The sequence below is a fragment of the Penicillium psychrosexuale genome, assembly GCF_028828465.1.
Source record: "Penicillium psychrosexuale strain IBT 29551 chromosome Unknown utg000002l, whole genome shotgun sequence".
Taxonomy (NCBI): Eukaryota; Fungi; Ascomycota; class Eurotiomycetes; order Eurotiales; family Aspergillaceae; genus Penicillium; species Penicillium psychrosexuale.
The window spans coordinates 3,878,146-3,902,112 of NW_026643187.1; the positions used below are offsets into that span (position 1 = coordinate 3,878,146).

At 48.8% G+C, this 23,967-nt stretch overlaps 10 protein-coding genes across 10 annotated transcripts; 4 read left to right on the forward strand and 6 right to left on the reverse strand.

Moving 5' to 3' along the window:
- Nucleotides 1–300: 300 nt before the first annotated feature.
- Nucleotides 301–2,844, reverse strand: N7518_002616 (putative alpha-glucosidase; the record flags this gene model as incomplete). Its single annotated transcript, XM_057183544.1, has 1 exon — nt 301–2,844. The coding sequence occupies one exon, from the start codon at nt 2,842–2,844 to the stop codon at nt 301–303; it is 2,544 nt and encodes an 847-aa protein (XP_057044994.1).
- A 742-nt stretch (nt 2,845–3,586) lies between these two features.
- Nucleotides 3,587–5,775, forward strand: N7518_002617 (uncharacterized protein; the record flags this gene model as incomplete). Its single annotated transcript, XM_057183545.1, has 11 exons — nt 3,587–4,121; nt 4,177–4,274; nt 4,329–4,391; nt 4,446–4,498; nt 4,556–4,741; nt 4,798–5,065; nt 5,125–5,146; nt 5,196–5,293; nt 5,352–5,416; nt 5,471–5,506; nt 5,562–5,775. 11 exons carry the CDS (start codon nt 3,587–3,589, stop codon nt 5,773–5,775), a joined length of 1,638 nt encoding a protein of 545 aa, XP_057044995.1.
- Nucleotides 5,776–6,074: 299 nt separating this feature from the next.
- Nucleotides 6,075–6,430, forward strand: N7518_002618 (transcriptional regulator family TF; the record flags this gene model as incomplete). Its single annotated transcript, XM_057183546.1, is given in 3 exon segments — nt 6,075–6,170; nt 6,187–6,274; nt 6,333–6,430. 3 exon segments carry the CDS (start codon nt 6,075–6,077, stop codon nt 6,428–6,430), a joined length of 282 nt encoding a protein of 93 aa, XP_057044996.1.
- Nucleotides 6,431–6,437: 7 nt separating this feature from the next.
- On the forward strand, nt 6,438–8,851 carry N7518_002619 (uncharacterized protein; the record flags this gene model as incomplete). The annotated part of the gene is made up of 8 exons (XM_057183547.1): nt 6,438–6,985; nt 7,126–7,232; nt 7,294–7,627; nt 7,684–7,807; nt 7,871–8,022; nt 8,074–8,093; nt 8,146–8,266; nt 8,320–8,851. 8 exons carry the CDS (start codon nt 6,438–6,440, stop codon nt 8,849–8,851), a joined length of 1,938 nt encoding a protein of 645 aa, XP_057044997.1.
- A 156-nt stretch (nt 8,852–9,007) lies between these two features.
- On the reverse strand, nt 9,008–10,436 carry N7518_002620 (uncharacterized protein; the record flags this gene model as incomplete). Its single annotated transcript, XM_057183548.1, has 5 exons — nt 9,008–9,536; nt 9,598–9,740; nt 9,812–10,036; nt 10,085–10,189; nt 10,242–10,436. The coding sequence occupies 5 exons, from the start codon at nt 10,434–10,436 to the stop codon at nt 9,008–9,010; spliced, it is 1,197 nt and encodes a 398-aa protein (XP_057044998.1).
- A 1,551-nt stretch (nt 10,437–11,987) lies between these two features.
- Nucleotides 11,988–13,843, reverse strand: N7518_002621 (uncharacterized protein; the record flags this gene model as incomplete). The annotated part of the gene is made up of 7 exons (XM_057183549.1): nt 11,988–12,422; nt 12,471–12,796; nt 12,842–13,243; nt 13,290–13,372; nt 13,422–13,535; nt 13,582–13,652; nt 13,700–13,843. The coding sequence occupies 7 exons, from the start codon at nt 13,841–13,843 to the stop codon at nt 11,988–11,990; spliced, it is 1,575 nt and encodes a 524-aa protein (XP_057044999.1).
- A 1,038-nt stretch (nt 13,844–14,881) lies between these two features.
- On the forward strand, nt 14,882–16,427 carry N7518_002622 (cytochrome P450; the record flags this gene model as incomplete). The annotated part of the gene is made up of 2 exons (XM_057183550.1): nt 14,882–16,238; nt 16,285–16,427. 2 exons carry the CDS (start codon nt 14,882–14,884, stop codon nt 16,425–16,427), a joined length of 1,500 nt encoding a protein of 499 aa, XP_057045000.1.
- A 424-nt stretch (nt 16,428–16,851) lies between these two features.
- On the reverse strand, nt 16,852–19,308 carry N7518_002623 (Zn(II)2Cys6 transcription factor domain-containing protein; the record flags this gene model as incomplete). Its single annotated transcript, XM_057183551.1, has 2 exons — nt 16,852–19,179; nt 19,234–19,308. 2 exons carry the CDS (start codon nt 19,306–19,308, stop codon nt 16,852–16,854), a joined length of 2,403 nt encoding a protein of 800 aa, XP_057045001.1.
- An 832-nt stretch (nt 19,309–20,140) lies between these two features.
- N7518_002624 (aldehyde dehydrogenase family protein) lies at nt 20,141–21,804 on the reverse strand (the record flags this gene model as incomplete). Its single annotated transcript, XM_057183552.1, has 4 exons — nt 20,141–20,291; nt 20,358–20,427; nt 20,491–21,692; nt 21,746–21,804. The coding sequence occupies 4 exons, from the start codon at nt 21,802–21,804 to the stop codon at nt 20,141–20,143; spliced, it is 1,482 nt and encodes a 493-aa protein (XP_057045002.1).
- An 862-nt stretch (nt 21,805–22,666) lies between these two features.
- N7518_002625 (zinc-dependent alcohol dehydrogenase) lies at nt 22,667–23,838 on the reverse strand (the record flags this gene model as incomplete). Its single annotated transcript, XM_057183553.1, has 3 exons — nt 22,667–22,713; nt 22,773–23,127; nt 23,188–23,838. 3 exons carry the CDS (start codon nt 23,836–23,838, stop codon nt 22,667–22,669), a joined length of 1,053 nt encoding a protein of 350 aa, XP_057045003.1.
- Between the last annotated feature and the right edge of the window lie 129 nt (nt 23,839–23,967).

The window sequence follows — 23,967 nt, forward strand, 5'->3', positions numbered from 1 at the left end:
CTATCAGGCATTAAAGCCTCAATCAGGCGAAAACGACCGACCCTGCGCGCTATGCCCCTTCGTTTTTCCTCTCCTCTAGCTTTCAGCAATGCTAATTGTTACTGAGCCTGAGCCATAATCAAATTCACTTGTGGGTCTTATAAATTTGGCGAGAGCTGAGCCCTGTCATGCCAGAATACTCATCGAAAACATTAGAAATTCACGTAAATTCATCGATCCTCAATCTAACCTGGTATATCCCAAATGTAAGTCTATATCCACGGGCCTGGGACAACCTATCTATATACAAAACCCAAACACCTAAGCCTTGAGAGTATACACAACACGACCACGTGAGTCTGTACCCTTGAGTACAATCTCATCGCCAGTGCTGGAGACAACACGGCGCTGATCCCCATTATGTAGAACAATATCCAAATCCTTCCAAGCAGGAGTAAAGCCAGCCTCGTCACGCTCAAACTTAACAAGTACCTTCTCCTCGGTTGAGCTGTAGGTAATCGTGTATGCAGCAGTGCCGGGTTGGACGGAGATACCATCATCTTCATACCAAGTGGTAGCAAAGACAGTACCGTGCGAAGTTCCCTTGGGCGGGAACACTTCCACACCACGGTAATCGTCGACATCTTGGACGGCCACTGATGCAGCGGTCTCATCGCCAGGAACACGGGTGTGCACGCTCTTGCCGACAGGGATGGCACCGCCGACACGGGCAATGAGGGGAATGCTCTTCTGCCATTCCGACGAGATCTCGGTCCACTGTCCAGATGCGAGGTACTGGTACGGAGCGTTCATGTTGACGTAGCCATAGTCAAAGACGCTGCCGGACTTTCGGGGCAGGTAGACGTTCGCGACATCGACACCGGCTTTGTAGACGCCACCAACGAGCACGGTCTCACCGAACCAGAACTGTTCTTCGCCTGACTTGAGTGCTTTTGTCCACACCTCGGGATCAGACTCGTAACCCCAACCGGTCCAGCGCTGTGGCGGTGTTGCGAATTTGTGGCTCTCCAGACCGAGAGAGTAGATGTAGGGCAGCATTTCATAACGACGCTTGATGGTGGCGCGGACCTGAGGTGTGATCTCAGGGTACATAAAGGGCTCGATGACATCGCCGACGTCAGAGTCCTTGGGAGAAGTCTTGAAGCAGTTGATTGCGAAGCGGGGAGCGTGGCAGCCTATTTGAATCCAGCGGAGGAGGAGCTCCGGGGAGGGCTGGGGGCCTTCGAATCCACCGATGTCGTGTCCTTCGCATTGGAGAAGGGACATGCCGGCGTTTAGAGACAGGGCGTTGGCACCCTTCATGTTTTCCCAGCTTGTGACGTTGTCGCCGCTCCAGGAGGATGCGGCGTAACGGAGGGTTCCAGCGGTGGCGCTGCGGGTCAGGACGAAGGGACGCAGCTTGGGCTCCATGTCCTGCAGGGCATCGTGGGAAGATTTGCCCATCAACTCGGTGTGGAGGGCACGACCCCAGAGACCGACGGAGTTCTTGACGTTTTTCGCTGCGGCATCGGCGACAGTGGGCTCATTGAGGGACATGGTCCAATCATCGTCGGGTAGGGTGTATTCGTTGTTGTCGTTCCACATACCGTCAATGCCAACCTTTTGGAGGCTCTGGACACCGTCGTACCACCACTTGAAGGCCTCCGCTGAGGTGAAGTCTATGTGGGCACCGTCGCCACCGGTGGCACCGCCAGCACTCCACAGACGCATGTATCCAGGCTGGTTTTCGGCATCCTTAAAGAAGCCACCGGCATCAACGAGCTTTTGGAAGTCGGGGTGAGAAGCCAGCAGGAAAGGCTTGATGTTGGTGAGAAGTCGGATACCGTACTGGTGCATCTTGGCAATCCAGTCCTGGGGATCCGGGAAGCGTTCTCGGTTCCATGTAAAGACATTGCGAACCTTGGGCTCGGTCTCAGCAATGGAATAGCCCGAACTCATCTGGTGAGCCGAGCAGGGAATTCCATGCTGCTTAAGCTTCTCCGCAAACTCCAGAAGGGCCAAATGAGCCTTCTGCGGCTCATCTAGCATGGTGTACTTGTAGCCACCGGAGATATAGCCGTAGGCCCAGCGGGGGACCAGAATGGGGAAGCCAACCAACTCGGCATACGAGCGGACAACATCCTTGATGGTCTTGCCAACAATGTAGTATTGCTCAATACCACCATGGTCCTGGCGGTACACCTTGAAGTGTCCCCAGAGCCCATCGATCTCGGCTCCCACAGACCACAGACCGCGGCTATGGGTGGTCGAGAAGATGGCCACACATCCCTCTGCAGAAGCCTTGATCAGAAGCGGGATGTGCTTGTAGAGGGGATCCGTATTGTACACATCATATCCAAAAGAGTCGGTGGCCGATAGTTGGAATTGACGACCAGTCAAATCCATGGGAGCTGCCTTCTCGCCGAGTCCGACATGGAGGCATTCGCGGTCATGAACTGAATAGTTGGCGACACCCTCGCCGTCTACAATGTATGATCGCAGCGGCAAATCCTTGTGCAGAGGCTTTTCGGAGCCGGTCCATGACAGTTTGACCACAGGGGTGTATTCCCAGTCTATGGAAGCAGTGACGCCGGCGACATCGATTGTTTTGGAGGAGGGACCCTCCTTGGTGAAGACATTGGCGCCCTGGAGGTTGATCTCGGGCTTGGTGACACTCGGATAGGGAGGGATAGGGTGCTCTGTGGAGGCGAAAGTGGCTCGGAATAGATTGGGACGGATAGCCTCAAAGGTGAAATCGAAAGCACTCTTGCTCTTTGTGCTGCTTCGGAGGTGGACGGAAGCTTCTTGATCAGTGGCTTGGGGCACTTGCGAATAGCCCTTGGGGCAGACTTCTCTTTGAGGCATGATGAATGTGAAAGACAATGCAATTGATTCAGAGGAACTGGAGAGAATACCAGGATATGCCCTGACATAGTGGTGTATTTGAATGCTAGTCGAGCTCCCCTCAGTCCCATCGTTTCATGTACCCCACGGTGGTACGAATGATGCATTGTAGCTGTGTAGAATCGGAAATCGGAGATAATCCCCGAGAAGCGGAGACGCGACGGTTGAGAGGGAAAGGAAGGGCAGGTTCCGGGATTAATTTTGCCGTAAACCTCCGCATTTCCCCCACAAAGAACGTCCGGAGAGGCCCCACATTAGTTTTTCTCTCGGCTTTGCGCACCGAAACCCGATATTAACGATTTTCGGCACTTCTCATGACTCCTATTCCTCCATCGCCCCTCCCATAGAATTTGCCTCAGGGAAGTGATTGGATAATACATCCCGACGTCGGCCGCGTGTATCGTGTCTTGCCGTTTCTCTCCAGGTCAACTGACCGCGTGGACTATACAAAGTTTTATCGCCAACTATGCCAAGGGCTAAAAAGGCAGAAAACTATGTTGTACGTGGTGTGACACTTCGGGTTTGGCTCTCTTCTCCGGGGAATGTAATATAGTTCCTTCCCCACGGGGTTGTGCATACAGGCTGTACTACATATATCTAAGGTTTACGTATTTTGTCTTCCCCTATTCAGCTTGATTCATTGTCTTTTTATACCTACTTGGTCTTTTATCATTTCCCACCGTGTCTCTGCGAGTGATTAGCTATGTCGCAGGAGTCAACTTCACAGGCAAAGAACCAGCGGGAGGAGTTCGTGGAGACCATTGACCCCGAGCTGTCACAAGCTGTGCCTCCTCAAAATAATGGCACAGGAAGTCAGCCCAAAGGAGATCATGCTTTGCAACTTATTGAAGAGGCAGGGCACTCAACCATCCTAACCCCTGAGAACAACGCCAAAGTTCTTCGAAAGATCGATTTGCGTGTGCTTCCCATTCTCCTTGGAATCTACTTCCTTCAGCAACTCGATAAGTCGACCATCTCGTACGCCTCGGTGTTCGGAATCGTTGAGAAAGCCCATCTCCATGGCCAGCAATACTCTTGGCTGGGGGGTTCGATCTATCTGGCGCAGCTGGTGTTCCAACCCCTGGTTGCCTATGTTCTGGTTAAAGTGCCCCTAGGAAAGTTTCTGGCCGTGTCCTGCCTGCTATGGGGCATTGCTTTAACATGCATGACTGCAGCTACAACTTTTGGAGAGCTGCTTGCTTGCCGAATCTTCCTTGGTATCTTTGAAGCTGGAATTGGTTCGTTGTCTCCTGATAATACCTAGCCATCCCTACTAACGATGAGCTTTATCAGCACCCGCGTTTATTGCAGTCACTCAAATGTGGTACCGGCGTCGTGAGCAGCCTGTGAGATTGAGTTCGTGGTATGCGATGAACGGAATCGTGAATATGGTGAGTTCCCTCCCATGTTGTCCTCGTGACACTTATATTAACGCTGAAGGAAAGTTTGGAAGCTTGATTGCCTTTGGACTAGGTCACATCAATTCCTCTATATTTGCGCCTTACCAGGTGAGCTATAATACAGAATTGCCTGTCGAGGTATTAACATCTAACACCGACTAGATCATCTTCCTCTTTTTCGGCCTAGTTACGGTTGGGTTCTCTGCTGTTGTTCTGTACGTTTTGACCGTGTTCCCCTTTTCGCCGTATTATACTAAGATAATCTTGCTTAGTGTTTTCATGCCCGATTCCCCCGTGTCCGCCAAGTTCCTCGGAGAGGAGGACAAACTTCTATCTATTGAAAGACAACGAATGAATCAACAGGGTGTTGAGAGCCAAGAGTGGAAATGGGACCACGCAAAAGAAGCAATCCTCGATCCCAAGTCATGGTTCTGGTTTGCGTTAATGTTCTCTATTTCGTGAGTTAGCTCAAATCGTACAAATCACTGCACTAAAATTGCTAACCAATCATCAGTGTTCCAAGTGGCGGCATCACTACTTTCGGGCCCTTGATTATCAAATCCTTTGGCCTCAGCCAATATGATACTATGCTTTTCAACATTCCCTTCGGTGCAGTGCAGCTTGTCGCCACAATGGGAGGAGCTTGGCTAGCAACCATTTGGAAAATGAAGAGTCCAGTCTTGGCATTGCTCTGTCTCCCACCCATCGCGGGTTGTGTGATGCTGTTACAGATTACGCATGACAATGCCCACAAAGGGCCTCTACTTGCAGGATACTATATTGTAAGTGTTGAATTGAAACGAAACATCACTGTGGAATGAAGCTAATCGATTTCATCTAGATTTCTGTGTACCCAGCCATCAGTAAGCGTTTACCTCATTCCGGGATTTAAGCCCAGCTAACCATCTCTAGCACCTTTAATATACTCTTGGTCTGCAGGAAACACAGCCGGAGAAACAAAAAAGAAGGTTACAACCGCTATCCTGTATGTCGGGCAGTGCGCTGGTAATGTATGTAACACTCTAAGCCGTCACATCGGGTTTTCGTGCTGACATATTTCTTACCTAGGTCCTTGGACCGAACCTATATACCACAAATGAAGCACCGCTTTATCGTCGTGGTCTGCTTTCTAAGTAAGTTTATCAACGCACAAGTTTTTGAGCGTCACATATCTAACGCACGCCCAGTCTCGCGATGTTTTGTGTCTTGATAGGTCTCACCGGGTAGGTTTTACCCAACTTCGAGTGATCTATATTCTTTCTAATTACGAATTATTAGGGCAAACACCACATATCTGTACTTCCTGAACAAGCAGCATGAGAAGAGACGTGTGGCTCTCGGCAAGGACGCTAAGATTGTAGACCAGTCGATGCAAGCCATCCAAGCTGTCTCCGACGATGCCAAGGAGGATTTGCCTCAACAAGCAGCAAATGACAATGCCTGGAAAGATCTCACTGACTTGCAAAATGAGGACTTTGTCTATGTCTTCTAAGGTGGCAAGTTTAATTAGTCTGTGTTATAGTGGGAACATCTAATTTCGCATTATTTGATATAGCACCTTTGTATTGATTAAATGTAAATTGGAATATAATATGTTTATAATTACAGTCATAAGCAAGAATCACCAAAGTCTCCTTAAATTATAGCTTTTCCTTTGCTGAACTATTTCGTGGGACCTGGTTGATTGTATAGCCGGCTCGGAGAAAAACCCGAACCCCGCGTTTCTCCAGGTTTTCCCCTTCCCGTCAACCCCGACAATCATCAGTGCGAGCAGAAGACGGCTGACTCTACATGGCTGACCAGTCTGAATGTAGCCCGTACAGTACGGTGATTGAGGATGAATCCTTGCACCTTATTCCAGCGCCAACGGGGAAAAAACGCATTCCGGTACGTCGCTATTCAGATTAGGACCCCACAACAGCGGACGAGGCCTAACAATGCATGGCGTTTTTGGTGCATAGAAAGCCTGCAGTGCTTGTCGACAATCGAAGGTCAGTGCCCAGGACTCCCGAGCCTGCATATTGTGGGGTTTTGACTGATCCTTTCAAGGTAAAATGCGACGGAGAGAGGCCATGTACAAGGTGGTTATATTCCAGATTTACATGAAGCCTAAAGCTTATCCTGATAAATCAGGTGTCAAAAATTAGAAAAGCAATGCGTGTTCTTCGAAATACCGAAAGACCCCGTCTCAGAGTACGAAGTGTCCTATGGTGTTATCAACCAAGACTAACATCATCCAGGCGGATCGAAGGCGTCGAGTCCGAGGTTCAATATCTCCGAAAACAGCTAGATCAGATGCGCGAGTTGTTTCAACAGAGCCGTTCACAGCCCACCCCAAAGTCCCAACTAACACACTCCCCAAGCCACCTCTGTGATAGGCAACAGGATGTGCCTCGCGAGAGCGCTTGTGGCTCTCGTTTTCCTCATTCACAGGATCACCCCGAAGGTTTATTCCCACATATACCTGTCACTGGTTCCGCTAGGTATACAAATTGCCACCAATACCAAAGGTCTATGTCGGGGACCATACAAACGCTCTCTCCAAATGAGACATCGACTCAGCCTCCCTACGCGCGCAGTCAGATAATTACTAGACCACCCAAAAGAAAACGGTCTGGGTTTGAGATTCGAGATGAGCCTATTGCGGACTTTATTGATAAAGGCCTCATCACGCTTGAATGTGCTGTGTCATACTTCAATACGTATGTATGATCCGAGAGTTATTCGGGGATTAATTATGTTTTACTGACTCGAGAAATTCCAGCTTCTTTGCAGGATGTGTATGTATCAACCCTTATTGCCATACTTCAAATCCTCATGTTTCGTGAATTATACAGGACAGGTATATCCCGATCTTCGACCCTCAATACGACACTTTCGACTCGGTCCGAGCTCGAAGTAGTATCCTTCTCAACGCAATTTGTACCATTGGCTGCATGGTCGAGACTAGTGAATGCCCTCCCCTGGTATAATTTTGTACAGTACTATTGTACTAAACAGTTTCTTCCAGGATCTGGGGGTGGTTCAATGTCCGACGTTCTCCACGCCGAACTCAAGAAATGCATCAACGTCATAATCCAGAACAAACAATTAAACTGCCGAGAATCAATCCAAGCAATGCTCGTAGTTGCTTGTTATTCTGCAGAACGCTCACTAATCTTATCCTTCGCCACTCGCATGGCCCTGGATTTGGAATTGGATGAGGCATTTGATGAATTGACCCGGCGGCTTGCTCTTCAGAACGAAGATATGGCTTATGCCTTGCCACATCAGATGTTTAAAGAGGAGAGAGCTCTTATGTGGAATGCTCGGACGTGGTTCGGGCTTTTGGTTCTCGAGCATATGTAAGATGAGCTTGACTTCTTTTTATGGGTTATCAGGCTAATGGTATGCAATATAGATTCCGACTTGATGGAGGAAAGCCACCTGGCATTCGGCTAAAGGGGAACTCCCGCCGCTGTCGGATTTTACTTAGCCATCCATGGTCGACTATTTTGGATTTACGGTTGTTCTCTCAGGTTGAGGTATGTGGGGTATCTAAAACAGACTTGAAGAAGTATTAATCTTTCTTAGTTAAATATTCTCAGAGGTATGACCTTTCGGTGGATTTAGATGCAATGACTAATTTACCTTCTATAGCCAATGTCGGTGATGCCCTAGGAGGAAACACATCGCTCGATGGGCAAGGTATCGCGGATTACGTGCATGATATGAAAATCGAGCTAGATTTGTGGTTCGAGTAAGTTTTCCAGTTTTATCGTATCCTAAAAAACCCGCTAACCCCTGGCAGTGACTGGCTACGCATTATCGGTATAACATCAGATGGAATAATGCGCTGAAACTTTCTAACAATTCGAAGAAGGTTGTGTCGCCGCCGCCGAAGAGAAGCCGTCGCTACTAGTCGCCCTTCGAGTGCAAAAATGCTGGACCGAAATGATGCTTAACTGCAAAGCATTACGATCCATGGGTGTTGAGAACGTAGCGTGAGTACTACTCTGGATCATGTGCCTCCATCTGTGTTAACACAAACTTAAAGTGCCATGTCCGCCACGGAAAGAACGATCCTCCTCACAGCCAAAGCAAGTGCACGCCGCCATCTTCGCCTCATAATTGCCGATCCAGACTTCTACCTCGCCAAACTGAAATATGCAATGGATTTTGTCTGGGCCAAGTGCGCGTTCTCCTTCCTATTGCTTCTCAAATTATCCCGTCTGATCCCTGAGCGCGATGAGGAGCATCAGGAGCTGCTGGAACAAGGTAACCGACTCGTCGATGAGCTGAGTAAAGCTGGAGCTAGTGGAACTCAGTCCGGCGCTGGGAATATTTATCTCCAGATCTTGAAGGTCAGTATTGAAAAGTACGGGCGTGCATTGATGGAAGCACAGCAACCCAGCTCAGATGGGCCCACGGATACGTCGCCGTTCTGGGAATTGTTTGATGCCCAAGCGGATCTCCAATGGTTTGTCCCCGAGCAGTTTGTCTCCGAGTGGGACTTTCCGGGGCTCAATTTGTTTTATTTCCCTACTGCTTGGCAGGATTCCCTTGGGGACTTTTCGTTGGCTATGTAATTCTATAAATTAAATCTTAACCTCACAACTGCTCAACGTCGGATATAGTTACAGAATTCTATCAATGTTGAACTATCTACTTTTGCTGTAGTCCTTGGTACTATATATACATGGGGTTGGAAGACATATTTTCATCAAAACAAAAGAAAAGATCTATTAACGTTCCACAGAAACAGTATACTCAACATCCTTCCGAATAATCATCCTCGTACTCACATCACTGCCACTACGCTCACTGCTCCTGTCCTCCTCGGACCTCCCCTCCACAGAGTGCGACGGCCCTGAAGCCTCACAAACGACCGTCCTATTCTCCGTCCCATCGCCCAAGTGCGGCCTCTCCTTGAACAAGCCACTCACCTGGCGGGCGGGTCTTCCCTTTACATTGCCCATCTCGTAATCCCGCGACCGCCCAGAAGCGTAGGGGTCTGTATTTACACGTCTCCTGGACCCAGAACCGTATTCATAGCCGCCGCTGCTACTACCAAGGTTTGAGTCGCCGGCTGTGCCGTAGTTGGTACTGAGAGCGTTCATAAAGGGGCGCAGACAGAATACCGTGCATGCTATCAGGGCGTAGTTGAGATGGAGCTGGGTGAAGACTGTGTGGCTGATTGCGGTGAAGGTGGGGTTTTTCACGATTGTGTATTCCTTCAGTTTGGCGAGATGAATGGCGGAGAATATTATTAATCTATCGTTTGAATTTGTGTTAGTTTCATATATTAGGTTGCGGGAAGTAAAGAGGGACGTACGGTAGTCTCGCCGCGAAGGACACCATAATCACGATTTTATATGTGAGTTGCATCTGCAGACCCCAGATTAGGGTGATACAGAAGGCAAAAAGTAATAGTTCGGTCAAAATGTCGAGCGCGGTGATTGCTTGCCAGCGGGGGAACTTGTCATCGTTAGTATATCCGATTCTACGTCTGTATATTCCGTTCGCGGTGGTTTTTCACGTAGACATACCAGGTTATGGCATTGCTCGCCAGGTATAACCCACGGCTTGTTCCCCTCGCAGTTCACTGCGATAAGCAGTATCGACACTATAATCCCCACTGTGCTAAGCCCGAACGTCGCCCAGAGAATACTCTTATGGCGCTTGCGGGGCGTCAAGCGCAAGTAGATGGCAATGATACAGCATTTGGAGAGGTACAGGGTTATGAGGTAGAGGATGTCGGCGGCGAGGAGGGACTATGCTGTTAGTGTATACATTTGAATGGGACATTGGGTAATGCAAACATTTTGTATGCGATCAACGGCCTTCTCGGTGAGTAGCAATATGTCCGTCCCAAAGCCGATGCTCGCGGCGTGGAAGATGACTATTGACTCAATAATTGCGGATATCTATTCCCGTTAGCCCCATTTACGGATTATGCCAATTTCTTTCCATGCGTACCGTCGCTCCCAAGAGGATGATATCGTCTGATCCCCACGGTGGATTGAGGAATGTCCGCACATACACCCGGATCAGCAGACAAACCAGCGAAATCACTAGGCATATGGCGGCGGTGATGATAATAATACCGGCATGATGCTTGTCGTCTATTGTCTCGAAAGGCGGTGACTGGCCGGGGGGCACTTTGATGGCCATTGTGGCACGTCTTTGGGCTTAAAAAATTTCAGCGAGGGTATCGTCTGAAAAGAAATACGAAAGGACGATAATCAGCGACCATGATGTTGACTCCGTCGATGGTGGCCACACAGCTCAGGCAACTTAAGTGGAGGGACCTAGCAAGGATAGTAACCTTGGGGCTAGTAACTCGGGTAGGCTCGAAACACTTGAGCTCAAGACTCGGCATCATAACATCATTAAGAAACTAGAATTCTACAAAACCCTAATCATAATAGGGGCCCAGTACGGAGTAGAGAATGTAGCGCTGTAGAGGTGATACAAAACATTGTCTTCTCGATTAAGTTAGTCGATCTTTTCGAGTCCCGAGCTAGAAACCGATCGAACGTAACATAGATTAAGTTTGATTGGGTTGATTTATCAGCCAGCCAGCCGATGTGTGTAGATAGTGTCGTATGGGGGCCGAAAGCTTTCCGCTTAAGATATCTCGACCGAGCTGGCGCTCCGCCACGTTAACAACTAATAAATTAAATAATTCGTCATTTCGAACCGGACGGGCTCGGAGACTACGAACATACTCGGAACAGAGTTCGGCGATATGGGGCTGAATGGGGGCCGAAACCTTGGAACCTTTCCGCTTAAAGTGCCCCCACCTTAAAATATGGAATAAATTAAAAAACGCATCGAGCTTATGCTCACGACCTTTTTAGAATATTCACTACAAATTAAAACATACGTTGTAACACAAAGGATCAGGCCATAGAAATGCGCGTCCCAAACACCCACTTTTCCAGAATATTCCCTGATAAATGAACCCGGAATTCCCCCGATTCCTCTCGTCAATTGTGCTCCGTACAGCCCTCTGAACTCGCTAATCCATATATGCCAGCTAGACACTATGTTGTAGGCAGTTGGTGACTATCTATTAAACTGATACTTGAGGGCTGTGCTGTTAAAATATGAAATTGATTTGAGTTTGTAAAAAAAGTGGAAAAAAATACTACGCTAATTACGAGCTAAAGATCCTAGTTGGATCGTGCTATGCAACTAAAGCATACTATCTTGCACGCTTGTTTCATATTCATGAGGCACGAGGCTGCCAAGCCCTTCCTTTTCCTTCTCTTTATCGTAACACAAGAATACATAACTAGTCCCGAGGTCGGCCGCGTTTGCGGCTGCTGTCGCTAAGAACGGCCTGATCTAGCTATCTCCATAGTAGTCTTTTTAGTAGTCTTTTTAGTAGTCTCTTTTCTTGATTTGGTTTTCTAATAGATGGCGGGAAAAGACGGCATAATTTGTGAAACTAACTTTTCTACGAAGTATGAATAACCTTTGATCCAGTCTTTATTGACCCTTGATTAACTTTCTCTCCTAATAATATATCCAGAGTTTGGGATGTCGTGTTGCCCAACCACCGATATGGCGTATTCCCACTGTGCTCTCAAATCTACGACGTTGCAGCGAAGAATCCGCTTTATCATCCCAGAATGTACCTATGTTGTATCTCTAGTTATTACCCTATCTAATCACTTTTCCTCCCTCTAATGTAACAGTTATTCAAGTTGGTAGAGCCTACATCTCTCGCTTCACCAGCGCCACGGGCGGGATATAGTGGTGCCGTCCCCGCAACACATAATAAACCACCGCGACGATAAGAATCCCACCGTACATCACTGCGCACCAGTTCATAGTTTCTGGTTCCACCGTCGAAGTGAGCGGGAAGAACGCGAACACGAAAACCGGGCAGAGGAAGCACAACGCCCCGATATTAATTGCCATGCCGAACCGGCCAAGCGTCCATTTGTGCGGTGGGAGAGGCTCTCCTCTGATACGCTTGAGGAGCACGCATGCAATTGTTATGATATATGAGGACATCATTGCACCAATGGTCAGGGTCACAATGGCGAGCAGTGCGGTTGTGGAGCCGATATTGATGAGTGACAAGAGGACTGTCACTACTAGCGAGACCATCACGGAATTCAAGGGGATATTCCAGCCGGGGTTTACCTGGTGCTGTTAGTATGTTCAAACCTGTAGAAAGAGAGTAAAACATACATAGCCGAAGAAATCGGAGAAAGGAAGGCCGCGATCACGCGCGAAAGACCACAACTGTCGCGATGCCGTTGCGACCTCTGTAATTGTGCTCGCCGTTAGAGTCAGCACTAGAATGGCGGTCATGGTGTTCGTTCCCGGCAGACTCTCTGTCGCGTTATAGAACACCTGCATGAACGGATATCCTGTTGGGCTGGCCAGGATGTCGTCAATGTCACCTAGTGTGAAGCAGACAGTCACCAGCATCAGGAAGCCGGAGGCGGCATTGATGCAGACAGAGGTGATCATCGCCTTTGGCAGGGTTTCAGACGCATCTTTGATCTCCTCCGCTGTACAATATTAGCGAAGTTCATCAATTCGAGAGATAGACGTACACATGTGCACTGCACAATCATATCCAATCAGCGCGGTGATTGTAGTCGAGAATCCAACGAGCGTTGCAGTTCCCGCGCTGTTCCAATCTCCGCCGTTGTTGAATTCGGTAAACACCTGCTTCGCGCTGCGGCGAGGGCCAAGGACCCACAGCGGAATTATGATCGCGAACAGGCCGCACATATGCAGAATTAGAATCAACACCTCCACGAATGGCAGCCGCTTGGCCAAGAATGTGTTGAATATGATCGAAAACAAGGTGATGGCGATAACCAGCAGGGTGCCGTGCCACCGCTGGCCTTCATAATCCGGATGATTCAGCACTATCAGGCCTTGGATGATAGTTCCAGCCAAATAGGCGATCGCTACAATGGCGCATTGCCAGCCTGTAGCACATAGCCAGCCTACATAATTAGTTTAGTTGAGCAGAAGTGGTGTAGAAGAACTTACCGGTGATGTAGCTGAGGAATTTCTGGCAGCTAGGAGGGGCGAACTCCGATACCCAATGGTATTGTCCGCCGGAGGTGGGCGCCCTGGGGGGTTAGAATGGATACGAGACAAGATCTCAACGGGTAGACTCACATGGATGCCATCTCGGCCAGACTCAGGAACACCAGAAGGAACCCAGCAGCGACGATGAGGTACCCCCAGATCAGACCGGCAGTTCCACCATCGGTAAGGCCTTGCGCAAGCAGCCTATACAGTCAGTCATTGAATCGATTAGTAAGTGTGGATGGCATACGTCAAAACAACCTCCCACGTGGCGATCAGCGTGCAGCCAAATCCTACAATGGAGATGTATCGGAAGTTACGCTATAGGGTCAGCGAAGATGCGTTAACCAGAATAATAGGAAACATACTCGCAAGACTTGCTCTTTTCCTAGAGCGCTCATATCGGCCTGGTCGGCCTGGGTACCGCGCCATCTGGGGGCGACATGGCCTCTGGACGGGGCTTCGTCGGCCAGAGCCATGGTGACTGTTGAGGTGTCTTTGTCCCAGGGCATATTGACATGTACACAGCAGAGACAATGAAGGATCAATGCAAAGGACAGGGGTATGGTAGATCACGTCGGTACTTTGTATGAAAGCAAGGTGTCAAGCATTAGAATATTCTCCGCCCCTCGTGGAATTGGCCGGGTACATCTGTCTCATAGTGGAGCAGCTCGCCTCCAATAGAATCCAGGTGCTGGAAAAGGCATTGGAATTTGGTAAATTGTAGCATGGTTACAGCGTAGTGTGAACTAGAGATACTTCGTGTTGATTGTAGCTCCACTGTACGGAGTCTGTTGTACTCCGTATTTGTTATTGCCACGCCAGGAGTGGGGTTGAAAATTGTGTCGACTTGCAGGGTTGTACACTTCAACCCTGTCGATTTAAACCCCCTTAATATCGAAATCAGCACTTCGTATGTTGTGCTGTATTTACAATCTTGCTGGCCAGAATTAATTAGCTTATAATAAGGCACGAAGGCCTAGGCCCAGAAATGTGAACTTTTGGAATAGGGCTCACTACCCACGTGATCTGCTATATTGTCAACATTCACTCTTTCTTTATTTAAATACCAACCAGTAATATCTCGTATCTTGTAAAGAATTAATAAAAAATACCTTACTTTACTAGACAACCTTGGAATTTAAATCAACGGGGTTTGAGTCTTGACTGTGTGTGGGTGGTGCCGATCTACTGGTTCGCCGGCTCCACTCTCCGGGGCCCGGGGGCCGAGCCCCTGCGCACGCTCCCCTCGGTAAAATTTAAATCGGGCATTGTTGTACGGAGAACTTCCGTACTCGGAATCTCAACTTGATCAACACGCCCAGACTCGAGAATCTCTTCCCACAGATATAGTGCGGAGTATTTCGGAGATAGCTTCCTTTCGAATCAATCAACTGCAAAATCAATGATTAGCTCCACTCAGTACACCTTGCTTTGGCGGGACAAGACTCCTTGCATGAGAAGGAAGCATGATTGGGACTGACTGTAGATTGAAAACCCCGTTGTCTGATTGGCATTTTGTCTTCTTCCTCTTTGCCATCACTCTCACTATGACCCCCCTCATACCCCTCGCCCTGCTCATCCTCACCTCCTACTTCATATACTACCATGTTATAAAGCCCTATTTCCTCTCTCCACTTTCTTCCATCCCCAATGCTCACTTCACGTCACCCATCTCCAGCGGCTGGATTGACCGCAAGCGCAGCACAAGCACGGAAGTCCTCACCATCTACGCCCTACACCAAAAGCACGGCCCCATTGTCCGTCTCGGCCCAAACGAGCTGAGCATCAATTCTCTCCAGGGTCTGAAAATAATATATACCGGCGCCTTCGAGAAACATCCATTCTACAACGATGTCTTCGTCAACTTCAACACCGAAAATTTGGTCGGCATGGTCCACAATGCGCCGCACGCGCACCAAAAGCGCATGCTGAGCAAGATATACTCCAAGTCATATCTCCAGGAATCTAGTGATCTGCGGGCGATCTCAAAAGTTGTGCTTTGGGAACGATTGATGCCTATTCTCAAGAAGGTGGGGGAGGGTGGAGAGGTGGTGAATGTGCTGCCCCTCTTCCAGGCTGTTGGAATGGACTTTACCTCCTCTTTCCTGTTTGGATTGAGACATGGGACGAGGTATTTGTTTGATATTCCCGAGTGGAAGCTATGGTTGGAAGAGTATGAGCGGTTCAAGTATTTGAGTCGAGACGATCGGTTTATGGGGTTCATTGAGGGGTGGTGCTTAGGGTTATGCGCGGGGGTGGAAGCATCTAAAAAGCAGGACGTCTTCGACGATGAGGAGAAGCTGCCATCCACGAGCCCAGTCGTCTACGACCAACTGCGCCAGAGCCTGTTGAACCAGAAAGAATACGATTCGCGTCCGCTGAACCTAGTAGTTGCGTCCGAACTGTTGGACCACCTAATTGCAGGCCACGAAACATCAGGCATCACCTTCACGTACATGATGTGGGAGCTGTCGCAGCATCCAGAGGTTCAGGCCGAGCTGCGAAAGGAACTTCTTACCTTAGGTCCGTCCCTCCAATACCCAGCCACAGAAGGAGAGAAACCCCTCCCCGCTCCTTCCGCGATCGACGCTCTCCCTCTGCTGGACGCTATCGTCCGCGAGACTCTCCGCCTTCACTCCCCAGCCCCAGCACAACTCCCCCGCGTGACCCCTGCCACAGAAAAGGGAACTTCTCTGCACGGATACGACAGCATCCCGGGCGGCGTGAGGGTCAGCTCAACAGCCTACTCCCTCCATCGCATCAGTGAGGTCTACCCGCGCCCGCTGGAATGGCTACCCCAACGGTGGATCGACGCAGGAGACAAGATTCATGACATGAGGCGGCTGTTCTGGGCATTCGGGAGCGGTGGACGCATGTGTCTAGGGAGTAATTTCGCATTGCAAGGTATGCCTCCCAAGTATGGGTTTCGGAGAACACACTAATGATGCAGAAATCAAATTGGTCATGGCGGCTGTATATTCAAATTATACGACGTCTATTGTCGACGATAAAGGCATCGAGCAGGACCACGCTTTCATCTCGCTGCCGCGCGGACGGAAGTTGATGTTGAGGTTTATCCCGGTCGATGAATGATGCGATGCAGTCATGATAATATCAAAAGTAATGAAAAGCTTTCTTTGATGCTTTGACCATGTCTCACCAACGGTCTTGAGCACAATGTCGACTTCTCTCCGCAATTTCTGATTGATGGAGGAGTAGAGACATCTGGATAGATCATTGGCGATGAAAATAGTCCTCTAGGAACGAGTAACTCACCTTGCGTACACAACTAGCGCCACCTGGTTGTTGGTGTTAGTATGAATACGCTCAATATATACCATCGGTTGTATTTAGCCTTTAGTTTCATATTATTGTTTAGTTACATATTCATGAATCAAAAGATCATTAAACTTGGTTAGTTACATATTCATGAATCAAAAGATCATTAAACTTGGTTACTGTTATTATAGCATTATCTTTCATATAGAACATAGTGGCTAATCGATCCTCATGATGATTAGGCAAGCTTTGATTCCAAAGACCTCAACAAACTCCGAGCCACCAAAAAAGCCATATCGGACTTTCTTCCGAGGTACTGAAGCGCACGGATCAAAAACTCACAATTCTGCCGGAAGCACTCAGTATACATATTCTGATCTGTGGGAACATCCAAGTTCTCTACCAAGATATATCCCGCCTTGGCAAAACAATGAACTAGCACGGCCGTCCACGGTTCGACTAGGAAGGCAACTTCACTGAGAGAATCATGGAAATGATGGTTCATGAACGATTCCTGCCCTTGTATTGAAGCCCGGGCAAGTCCACCAACTGCCAACGCATTATTCATTCTAAGCGTAGCAACCAAGTGTGTAGTTTGCCGAGCCTCACGTGCAAGATCAGAGCCGAGCTTGCATTTATCAATGCTCTCTAGCACGTCTGCCAAAAGCATCGTGGCGAGGTGCCAGTGGCCGTCGAGGATGACATACCACGACTGTATGCGAGACGGAAGCAGTTCATGGTTGGTGACGCAATCAACCATGAAACTCTGGTATGTGGAATCCCAGTGTTGGCAGACCAGGAGGGTCTCCTGGATGATATTTTCAATATGCTCGGGACTTGCGCCTCGGTAAACCATGGTTTGAAGTTGTGTCACCCGACGGTAGAGGAGCACTTTGACAGGAGTCGCCTCTGAGAGTATGGATGCGGCTTCTTCGTAGGAGCATGGCCACCTCGGCTGGATTTGGCTCGATCCCTGACGTTGTATTGAAGACCGAAGAAATAAATCTCCCCAGACGTCTTCTTTCCCGCGGGCATTGCTTGGAATATTCCAGGGATCGAAATTAATCTGGTCTCTGGGTTCGGCTATTGGCGAGGTTGTTGAAATTTGACTATCCTCATCCGACACTACTAAAGGGCGCTGATACATTGCAGCACTCAGGGTATCAAACATAACACCTAGCCAAAACATCAGATCTAGCGTAGTGCGGTGTTCATGACTAGTCAGGAGTGGATCGAGTGGAGGCTCCGACGGTTGTGGTATTCCCAGCACATTCGCCGTTGTCTGGTCTATCGGGCCCCTCCCAAGCCCTCTCATTTTAGGAGCAGCCTCCCGCTGCAGTCTCGTGAACTTGTGCCGGAAAGTGAAAATTTGCCGGTTGGCAGATTCCAAAAATATTGGCGCGCGATCATTCTCCAAAAGCTCCCCCAAGCTTGTTTCCTGTCCTTTGTCCAGCGGACTTTGTGTCAAAGAGAAAATTATGTTCGCGAAGGCGATGCGAAAAGACGGAATACTGCTCGAATGCTCCAAAGCGTGACGTGCTTCGTTCCAGACTTTCTGTCGGATCGACCTCTCATCATTGTCGATTGTCGAGGGGACCGATGCACTGGTGCCCTTCTGCGCATGTTGAGCCCACTGCGATGCAAATGACATAATCGCTAGATGAAGCGCCCGAGCCGCCTTTGTATCTTCTTCCGCACTTAACGCTCTGCCACGTATTGAGGAGGATACTCGATCCAACTGACAGACCCGAATACACATCCTGTTTGACCAGTTCGGTCCCCATTCTTTCATGCCTCGATCGGGAACCACTTGACTGATCGAGTCGCTGTAAGGACAGTTGTGCTCGGTCAGCCAACACGACAAAGCATTCTCCATGCTGTCGTGGTATATGCGGACTAGGTTGCGTGACATTGTCGCCCGAGCGCTTTGCTTAGCTGTATTTTCGGACGCGATGCAAAAGTTCCATTGCGGTGGTGTGTCTGAGCTTCGGTCAGACGCAGACTCAGATGGATGTTTCTGTCGACTCGGTTTCCACGTTGAAACCGTTGATATAAGATCAGAAGTGGGTGTATATTCCTGTTGTGGCAATAAGCTGTATGTGCTGTCGACAGAACTTGGTGCCAAATCCAAAAGGGCGTCTGATTCCGCGGAGTCTGGGGATCCATTCGGCCTTGAGTTATTAATTTGCAAATCATATGGGATGTTCATCGTCCATGGAAATAATTGCGGCTGGTCGTCGCTTGAATTTTGGGTTTGGAATGACTCCAGAAAGTGATTTTCCGGGTGCGACGATGATGAGGACGAGGCGTAATCCGAGGTTTCAGGGGATCCAAGCAATTCAGGCAATTCTCCAAGATCGGCGGGATTCGTTTGCGCAGAGCGCAGTATCTCCTCAAGAGCTTCGTCATGAGAGCCTACGACAGATGCTTTTGTGGTGTTGGTTTTGATTCGTTTTCGACTCCCTCTCGAGTCCACGCGCTTTGAGGAGATCCAGTTGAATGTGCACTCCTTTTTCCATCGTGTGCAGTTTGAGCAAGTACTGAATGTGCTCTTTTGGCGGTCTTTCTAAGTATAAAAGTTAGCGACCGCCGTGGATGACACAGAAACATGTTAACAAACAGGTGCGTCGCAGCCTCTTTTGCCCTTGCGACATGGATCACAGCTATGAAGCTGACGCCGACGGGAGTCTTCCATGCTAAGCTATTGCATGTATTATTGGTGAATTATATGTACCGGAAAGAAGGTAGATGGGTGGCCCCGATATGCGGAAGAAGTACGAAAGGGGCCTCCAGACCAAGATATTTCATAATTCCTGGGGGAACACGTGAACTTTGCAGAGTGCGGAGTGAGTTTAAGTGGGGTAAAAGGTAAAAGTGGGGGAGCTAGGGCTTGTATCCGTCCACGGCTCGACACGAGTCATCTTCGGTCCAGAGGAACTGTAATTGGACATTGCTCGAGTATAGAATGCTTCAAGTAGATAATATCTGGTGTGCCAGGTAATAAAAACATCTGGGTCTGACGTGTAAAGAATCCAAGGCTTTCACAGCACTGGTTGACCTCAGGTTACAGCGCAGGAGGTGGCGCATTCTTGCGATGACGCCGATCGGCGAATTGTCTCACCGAGACCGAGCCAATCGTATAAGCCCACCGTCACGGGATGTGGTCACGGGCTCGCCCGCAGTTACTAAATATCACGGGGTGATTGATCTTCAATGTGATCGACCAATTGAACGGGTAGGCAGCGTGGTTGTTGTGATTTTACATTAAGGGGTAAGATTTCCCCACAGAATGCCCGCTCAATTTATCCTTATTTTAGTCTGATGAACCAGTTCTCCAATCAATTGATGATGTAATCGATTGATATGCTTGGCTGACTGGGCACTGTCTACGAGAAGTTTTACGATAGCTACGTCCAAGAATGACTTCTGCACATTGCACTCAATACTCAATATGTAGAGTTGATTTTCTATGGTATTTACAAATTGGAACCAAACAGCTATTGAAAATCTTCCCAGCGATCTGAAGCTCACGACTTTTGGAGGTGAACACGGACTGTCTTCACCTCCGTGTAGTTCTCCAGGGCGTATGATCCCAGCTCTCTGCCGATACCTGACTCCTTGAAACCACCGAATGGCATTTGGTAGTGAAGGGTGTTGTAGTTGTTAACCCAGACGGTTCTATTGCAAGATATGTTAGCAAATTCATGAAGCTCAAAGACTAGCTTTGCTTTTCAATTAACTCACCCAGCCTTGACAGCGTTGGACACTCTGATGGCAGTGTTAATGTTTGTGGTGTGGACAGCTGCGGCCAAGCCTATTTTTATCCGTTAGTCAGATCATGGAAGTCAAATGGAATGTGACATCTCGGAGTGCTTACCGTAGTTTGTGGAATTGGCCACTCTGATAGCCTCCTCCTCGGTGGAGAATTTCTGCACCGTGCACACGGGTCCAAAGATCTCTTCTTTGACAATCGTCATGTTCTCGTCGACATCAGCAAAGATTGTGGGTTGAATGTAGTATCCTTCGCTGCCATGACGATCGCCACCAGTGACAACAGTGGCGCCAGCACCCTTTCCATCCTTAATATAACCCATGATCCGGTCGTATTGGAGCTGCGAGACTTGCGGTCCCTGGAAGGTCTCGGAATGGAACGGATCTCCGACCTTGTTCTGCTCTGTTCGCTTCTTGAAAAGCTCTAGGAACTTGTGATAAATGTCTTCGTGAACAAGAATGCGAGAGCCTGCACAACAGCACTGTCCATGGTTGAAGAAGATACCCAGATTGACCCATTCGATTGCATCCTCCAAGTTCGCATCTGGGAGAATGATGTTCGGCGACTTGCCGCCGAGCTCGAGAGTGACTTTCTTCAAGTTACTATCGGCTGCTGCCTTCATGATGTGACGTCCGACCAGAGTCGATCCAGTGAAAGCAACCTTGTCAATATCCATGTGAGAGGCGATTGCTGCACCAGCAGTTCTTCCAAATCCTGAAATAACATTGACCACTCCAGGGGGGAATCCGGCTTCCTTGATAAGCTTCGCGACATAGAGCGCTGAAAGGGGAGTTTGCTCCGCTGTCTTGATAACAATTGTATTTCCGGTGGCCAGAGCAGGGCCAATCTTCCAAGCGAACATCAAGAGCGGGAAGTTCCATGGAATGATTTGGCCACAGACACCCACTGGCTCGTGGCGCGTGTAGGTCAAGCTGTTGCTATCAGTGTCGATTGTTTGGCCGTAAATCTTATCGGACCAGCCACCATAGTACCGCAGGCACCCAGCAGAGTTATTTACATCCCCTTTGGCCATTGTCATTGACTTGCCGTTATCAAGTGCTTCAATAGCGGCCAATGTCTCGATGTCGCGTTCTAGGAAGTCTGCAAGACGAAGAAGGAGACGACCACGTTCAGACGACGTGATTGTTTTCCACTCTCCGTCCAGTGCGGCGCGAGCAGCTTTCACGGCAATATTGACATCTTCCTCTGCGCCTTCGTGCACGGCGACAATAGGCTTCTCGTTGTGAGGGTTGATTGTCTCGAAGGTTCTGCCGTCCACACCCTTGATAAATTCATTGTTGATGAATCTTATGGTTTTGTCAGATTCTTGCCCAGGATCATTAAGGTTTGTTGAACTTACAGTCCCAAAGGTTGCTCATATGTGAGCACGGGGGTCTTAATCGATTGGAAAAGTGCCATGATTGAAAAGATGAGTCGGTCGGTGGTATAGATTGAACAGTATGTGAGATGTGGGATGTGTGTGAGAATTGTGAAGAACCATGGGCACCCTTATATAGCTGCTGGAAAGGACCCGGGTGGCGAAAATGATCGGGGTGGGGGAGCGCGGGGAAAGCACTGCAATCGATAAAGGCCGGTCCGATGTTTTTCGCTAATTGTGGGGTAGCAAACCCCCTGCCTCCCTTTTTGGCTGTGATTGGCACTTCCTTTCGTCCGGACCGCTATTATTCGTCGGGTGTTGGAAGCGGGAAATGAAGCAACCCCGTCTTTTGGTCCTGTGATGAAGCTCTCGGTGTGGAATACTGCGGTCCCGAAATGATCATTTTTTGGTAAGATCAATTATTTCCAGCTATTCCCACCTAGACAATAACACAAGTTTAACATCTTATTTGAGTAGACGGTGCATTTGCATTTATTACTGGTATCATGCTACTATATCAAATAAATTTTCAATTTAGGGGGCTCGTACAAAGTGTAAATTGGTCGTCTATCACTGATAGTCATTCATGCAACACAAGGCAGGTACTCTATTTTGTCCGCAACCGCTCGGTCCACGGCTGGGGCGTCACCGTTCGGTAATAAACTTGATAATAAGCTCGTGGTTCCCGAGGTTGTGTGGAGACTAGTCAAATGCAAGACATAGCTCTAGAAGCCAAACCCAACATCAGCGAATAATATGACAAGTGTATCAACCGTTGAACGTCATTCAAATTCAGTATCTCAATTTATAAATCCCAGAAATCCACACCTAAGTCTCCACTCCTATATACAGCATACTCCTAGTCCATAATCTGTGCCTAGAGCACGATTAACCAATCATTATTTACTCCGGCATCTCAAGCACATAGCGGCCGGCGATCTTGCCTTGTTCTGTTTCGAGTTAGCTTCAAGTCCATACAAATAACAGTGTGTGACAGTGTGTGACATACCCATAAGCTCGAAGATCTTGGGGAGATCCTTCAGAGGCGCCAGCTTGAATGGAGCCTTAATCAAGCCTCGGGCGAAGAAGTCGAGAGCTTCAACACCATCTTGTTGATTTCCAACGTAGCTTCCCTTAATAGTGATCATACGAACGACAGTACTAATCACTGGGGCCTTGAGGAATGCATCTGGGGGCAATCCGATCGCAACAATTGTGCCTCGGGAGCGAACGTATTCTGAGGCTTGTTGGAAAGGCTTCTCCGAGACAGCCAACAAGATAACGGCATGAGCACCAAGACCATCGGGAGTTGCCGCTTTCACATCAGCAACAAGATCCTTGGACTTGGTAAAGTCGACATAAGTCTGTTTTGGATTTTTGTTAGCTTCCATAGAATGTCAGGGTACAGAGATTCACGATCATACCTCTGTGCCAAGCTTCTCACACATCTCTCGCTTCTCCTCGCCTCCGTCAATAGCAACCACTCTAAGACCCATGGCCTTTGCGTACTGCTGTGCAAGTGACCCGAGGCCACCGCCTGCTCCAACAATAGCAACTGTTTGGCCAGGACGAACGCCGGATTCCTTCAAGCCCTTATAAACAGTGATACCAGCGCAGAGCACTGGAGCTGCTGCATCAAGAGGGACACCCTTGGGGATCTTAGCAGCATTGGCGGCCTTTCCGATGGCGTATTGCTGGAAGGTACCATCGACAGTGTATCCAGAAAGTTGCGCGTGAGCGCACAGAGGGGTATCAGATTGTCTGCAGAATTCACACTCGGCACACGAGCTGTTGATCCACTTAATTCCAGCGTGGTCACCGATCTCAAAGGTGTTCACAAGTTCACCCTTGGCCACGACCACTCCAGCTCCTTCGTGGCCACCGACCAGAGGCATCTTGACTGGGATGGGCCAGTGGCCCATCATCGCATGGTAATCGGTGTGGCAAACGCCAGAGTAGCGAATCTTGACCAGAATCTGATCAGGACCGGGCTTAGGAACGGGGATCTGTTTGAGGACAAGTGGCCCTCCGATCTTCTCGGCGACCTGCGCCCATTGTGTCTCGGGGATGGACATATTGATGAGATGGAAAGTTTGGAATGAGTTATAAGTGTGTAGAAGATTGATTCTTTGGTGAGTTGATGATTGTTTGCTGGGCCTCAGTTGGAGCTTTATAGCTAAACATGTCGGGTGGGGATGTCCGGG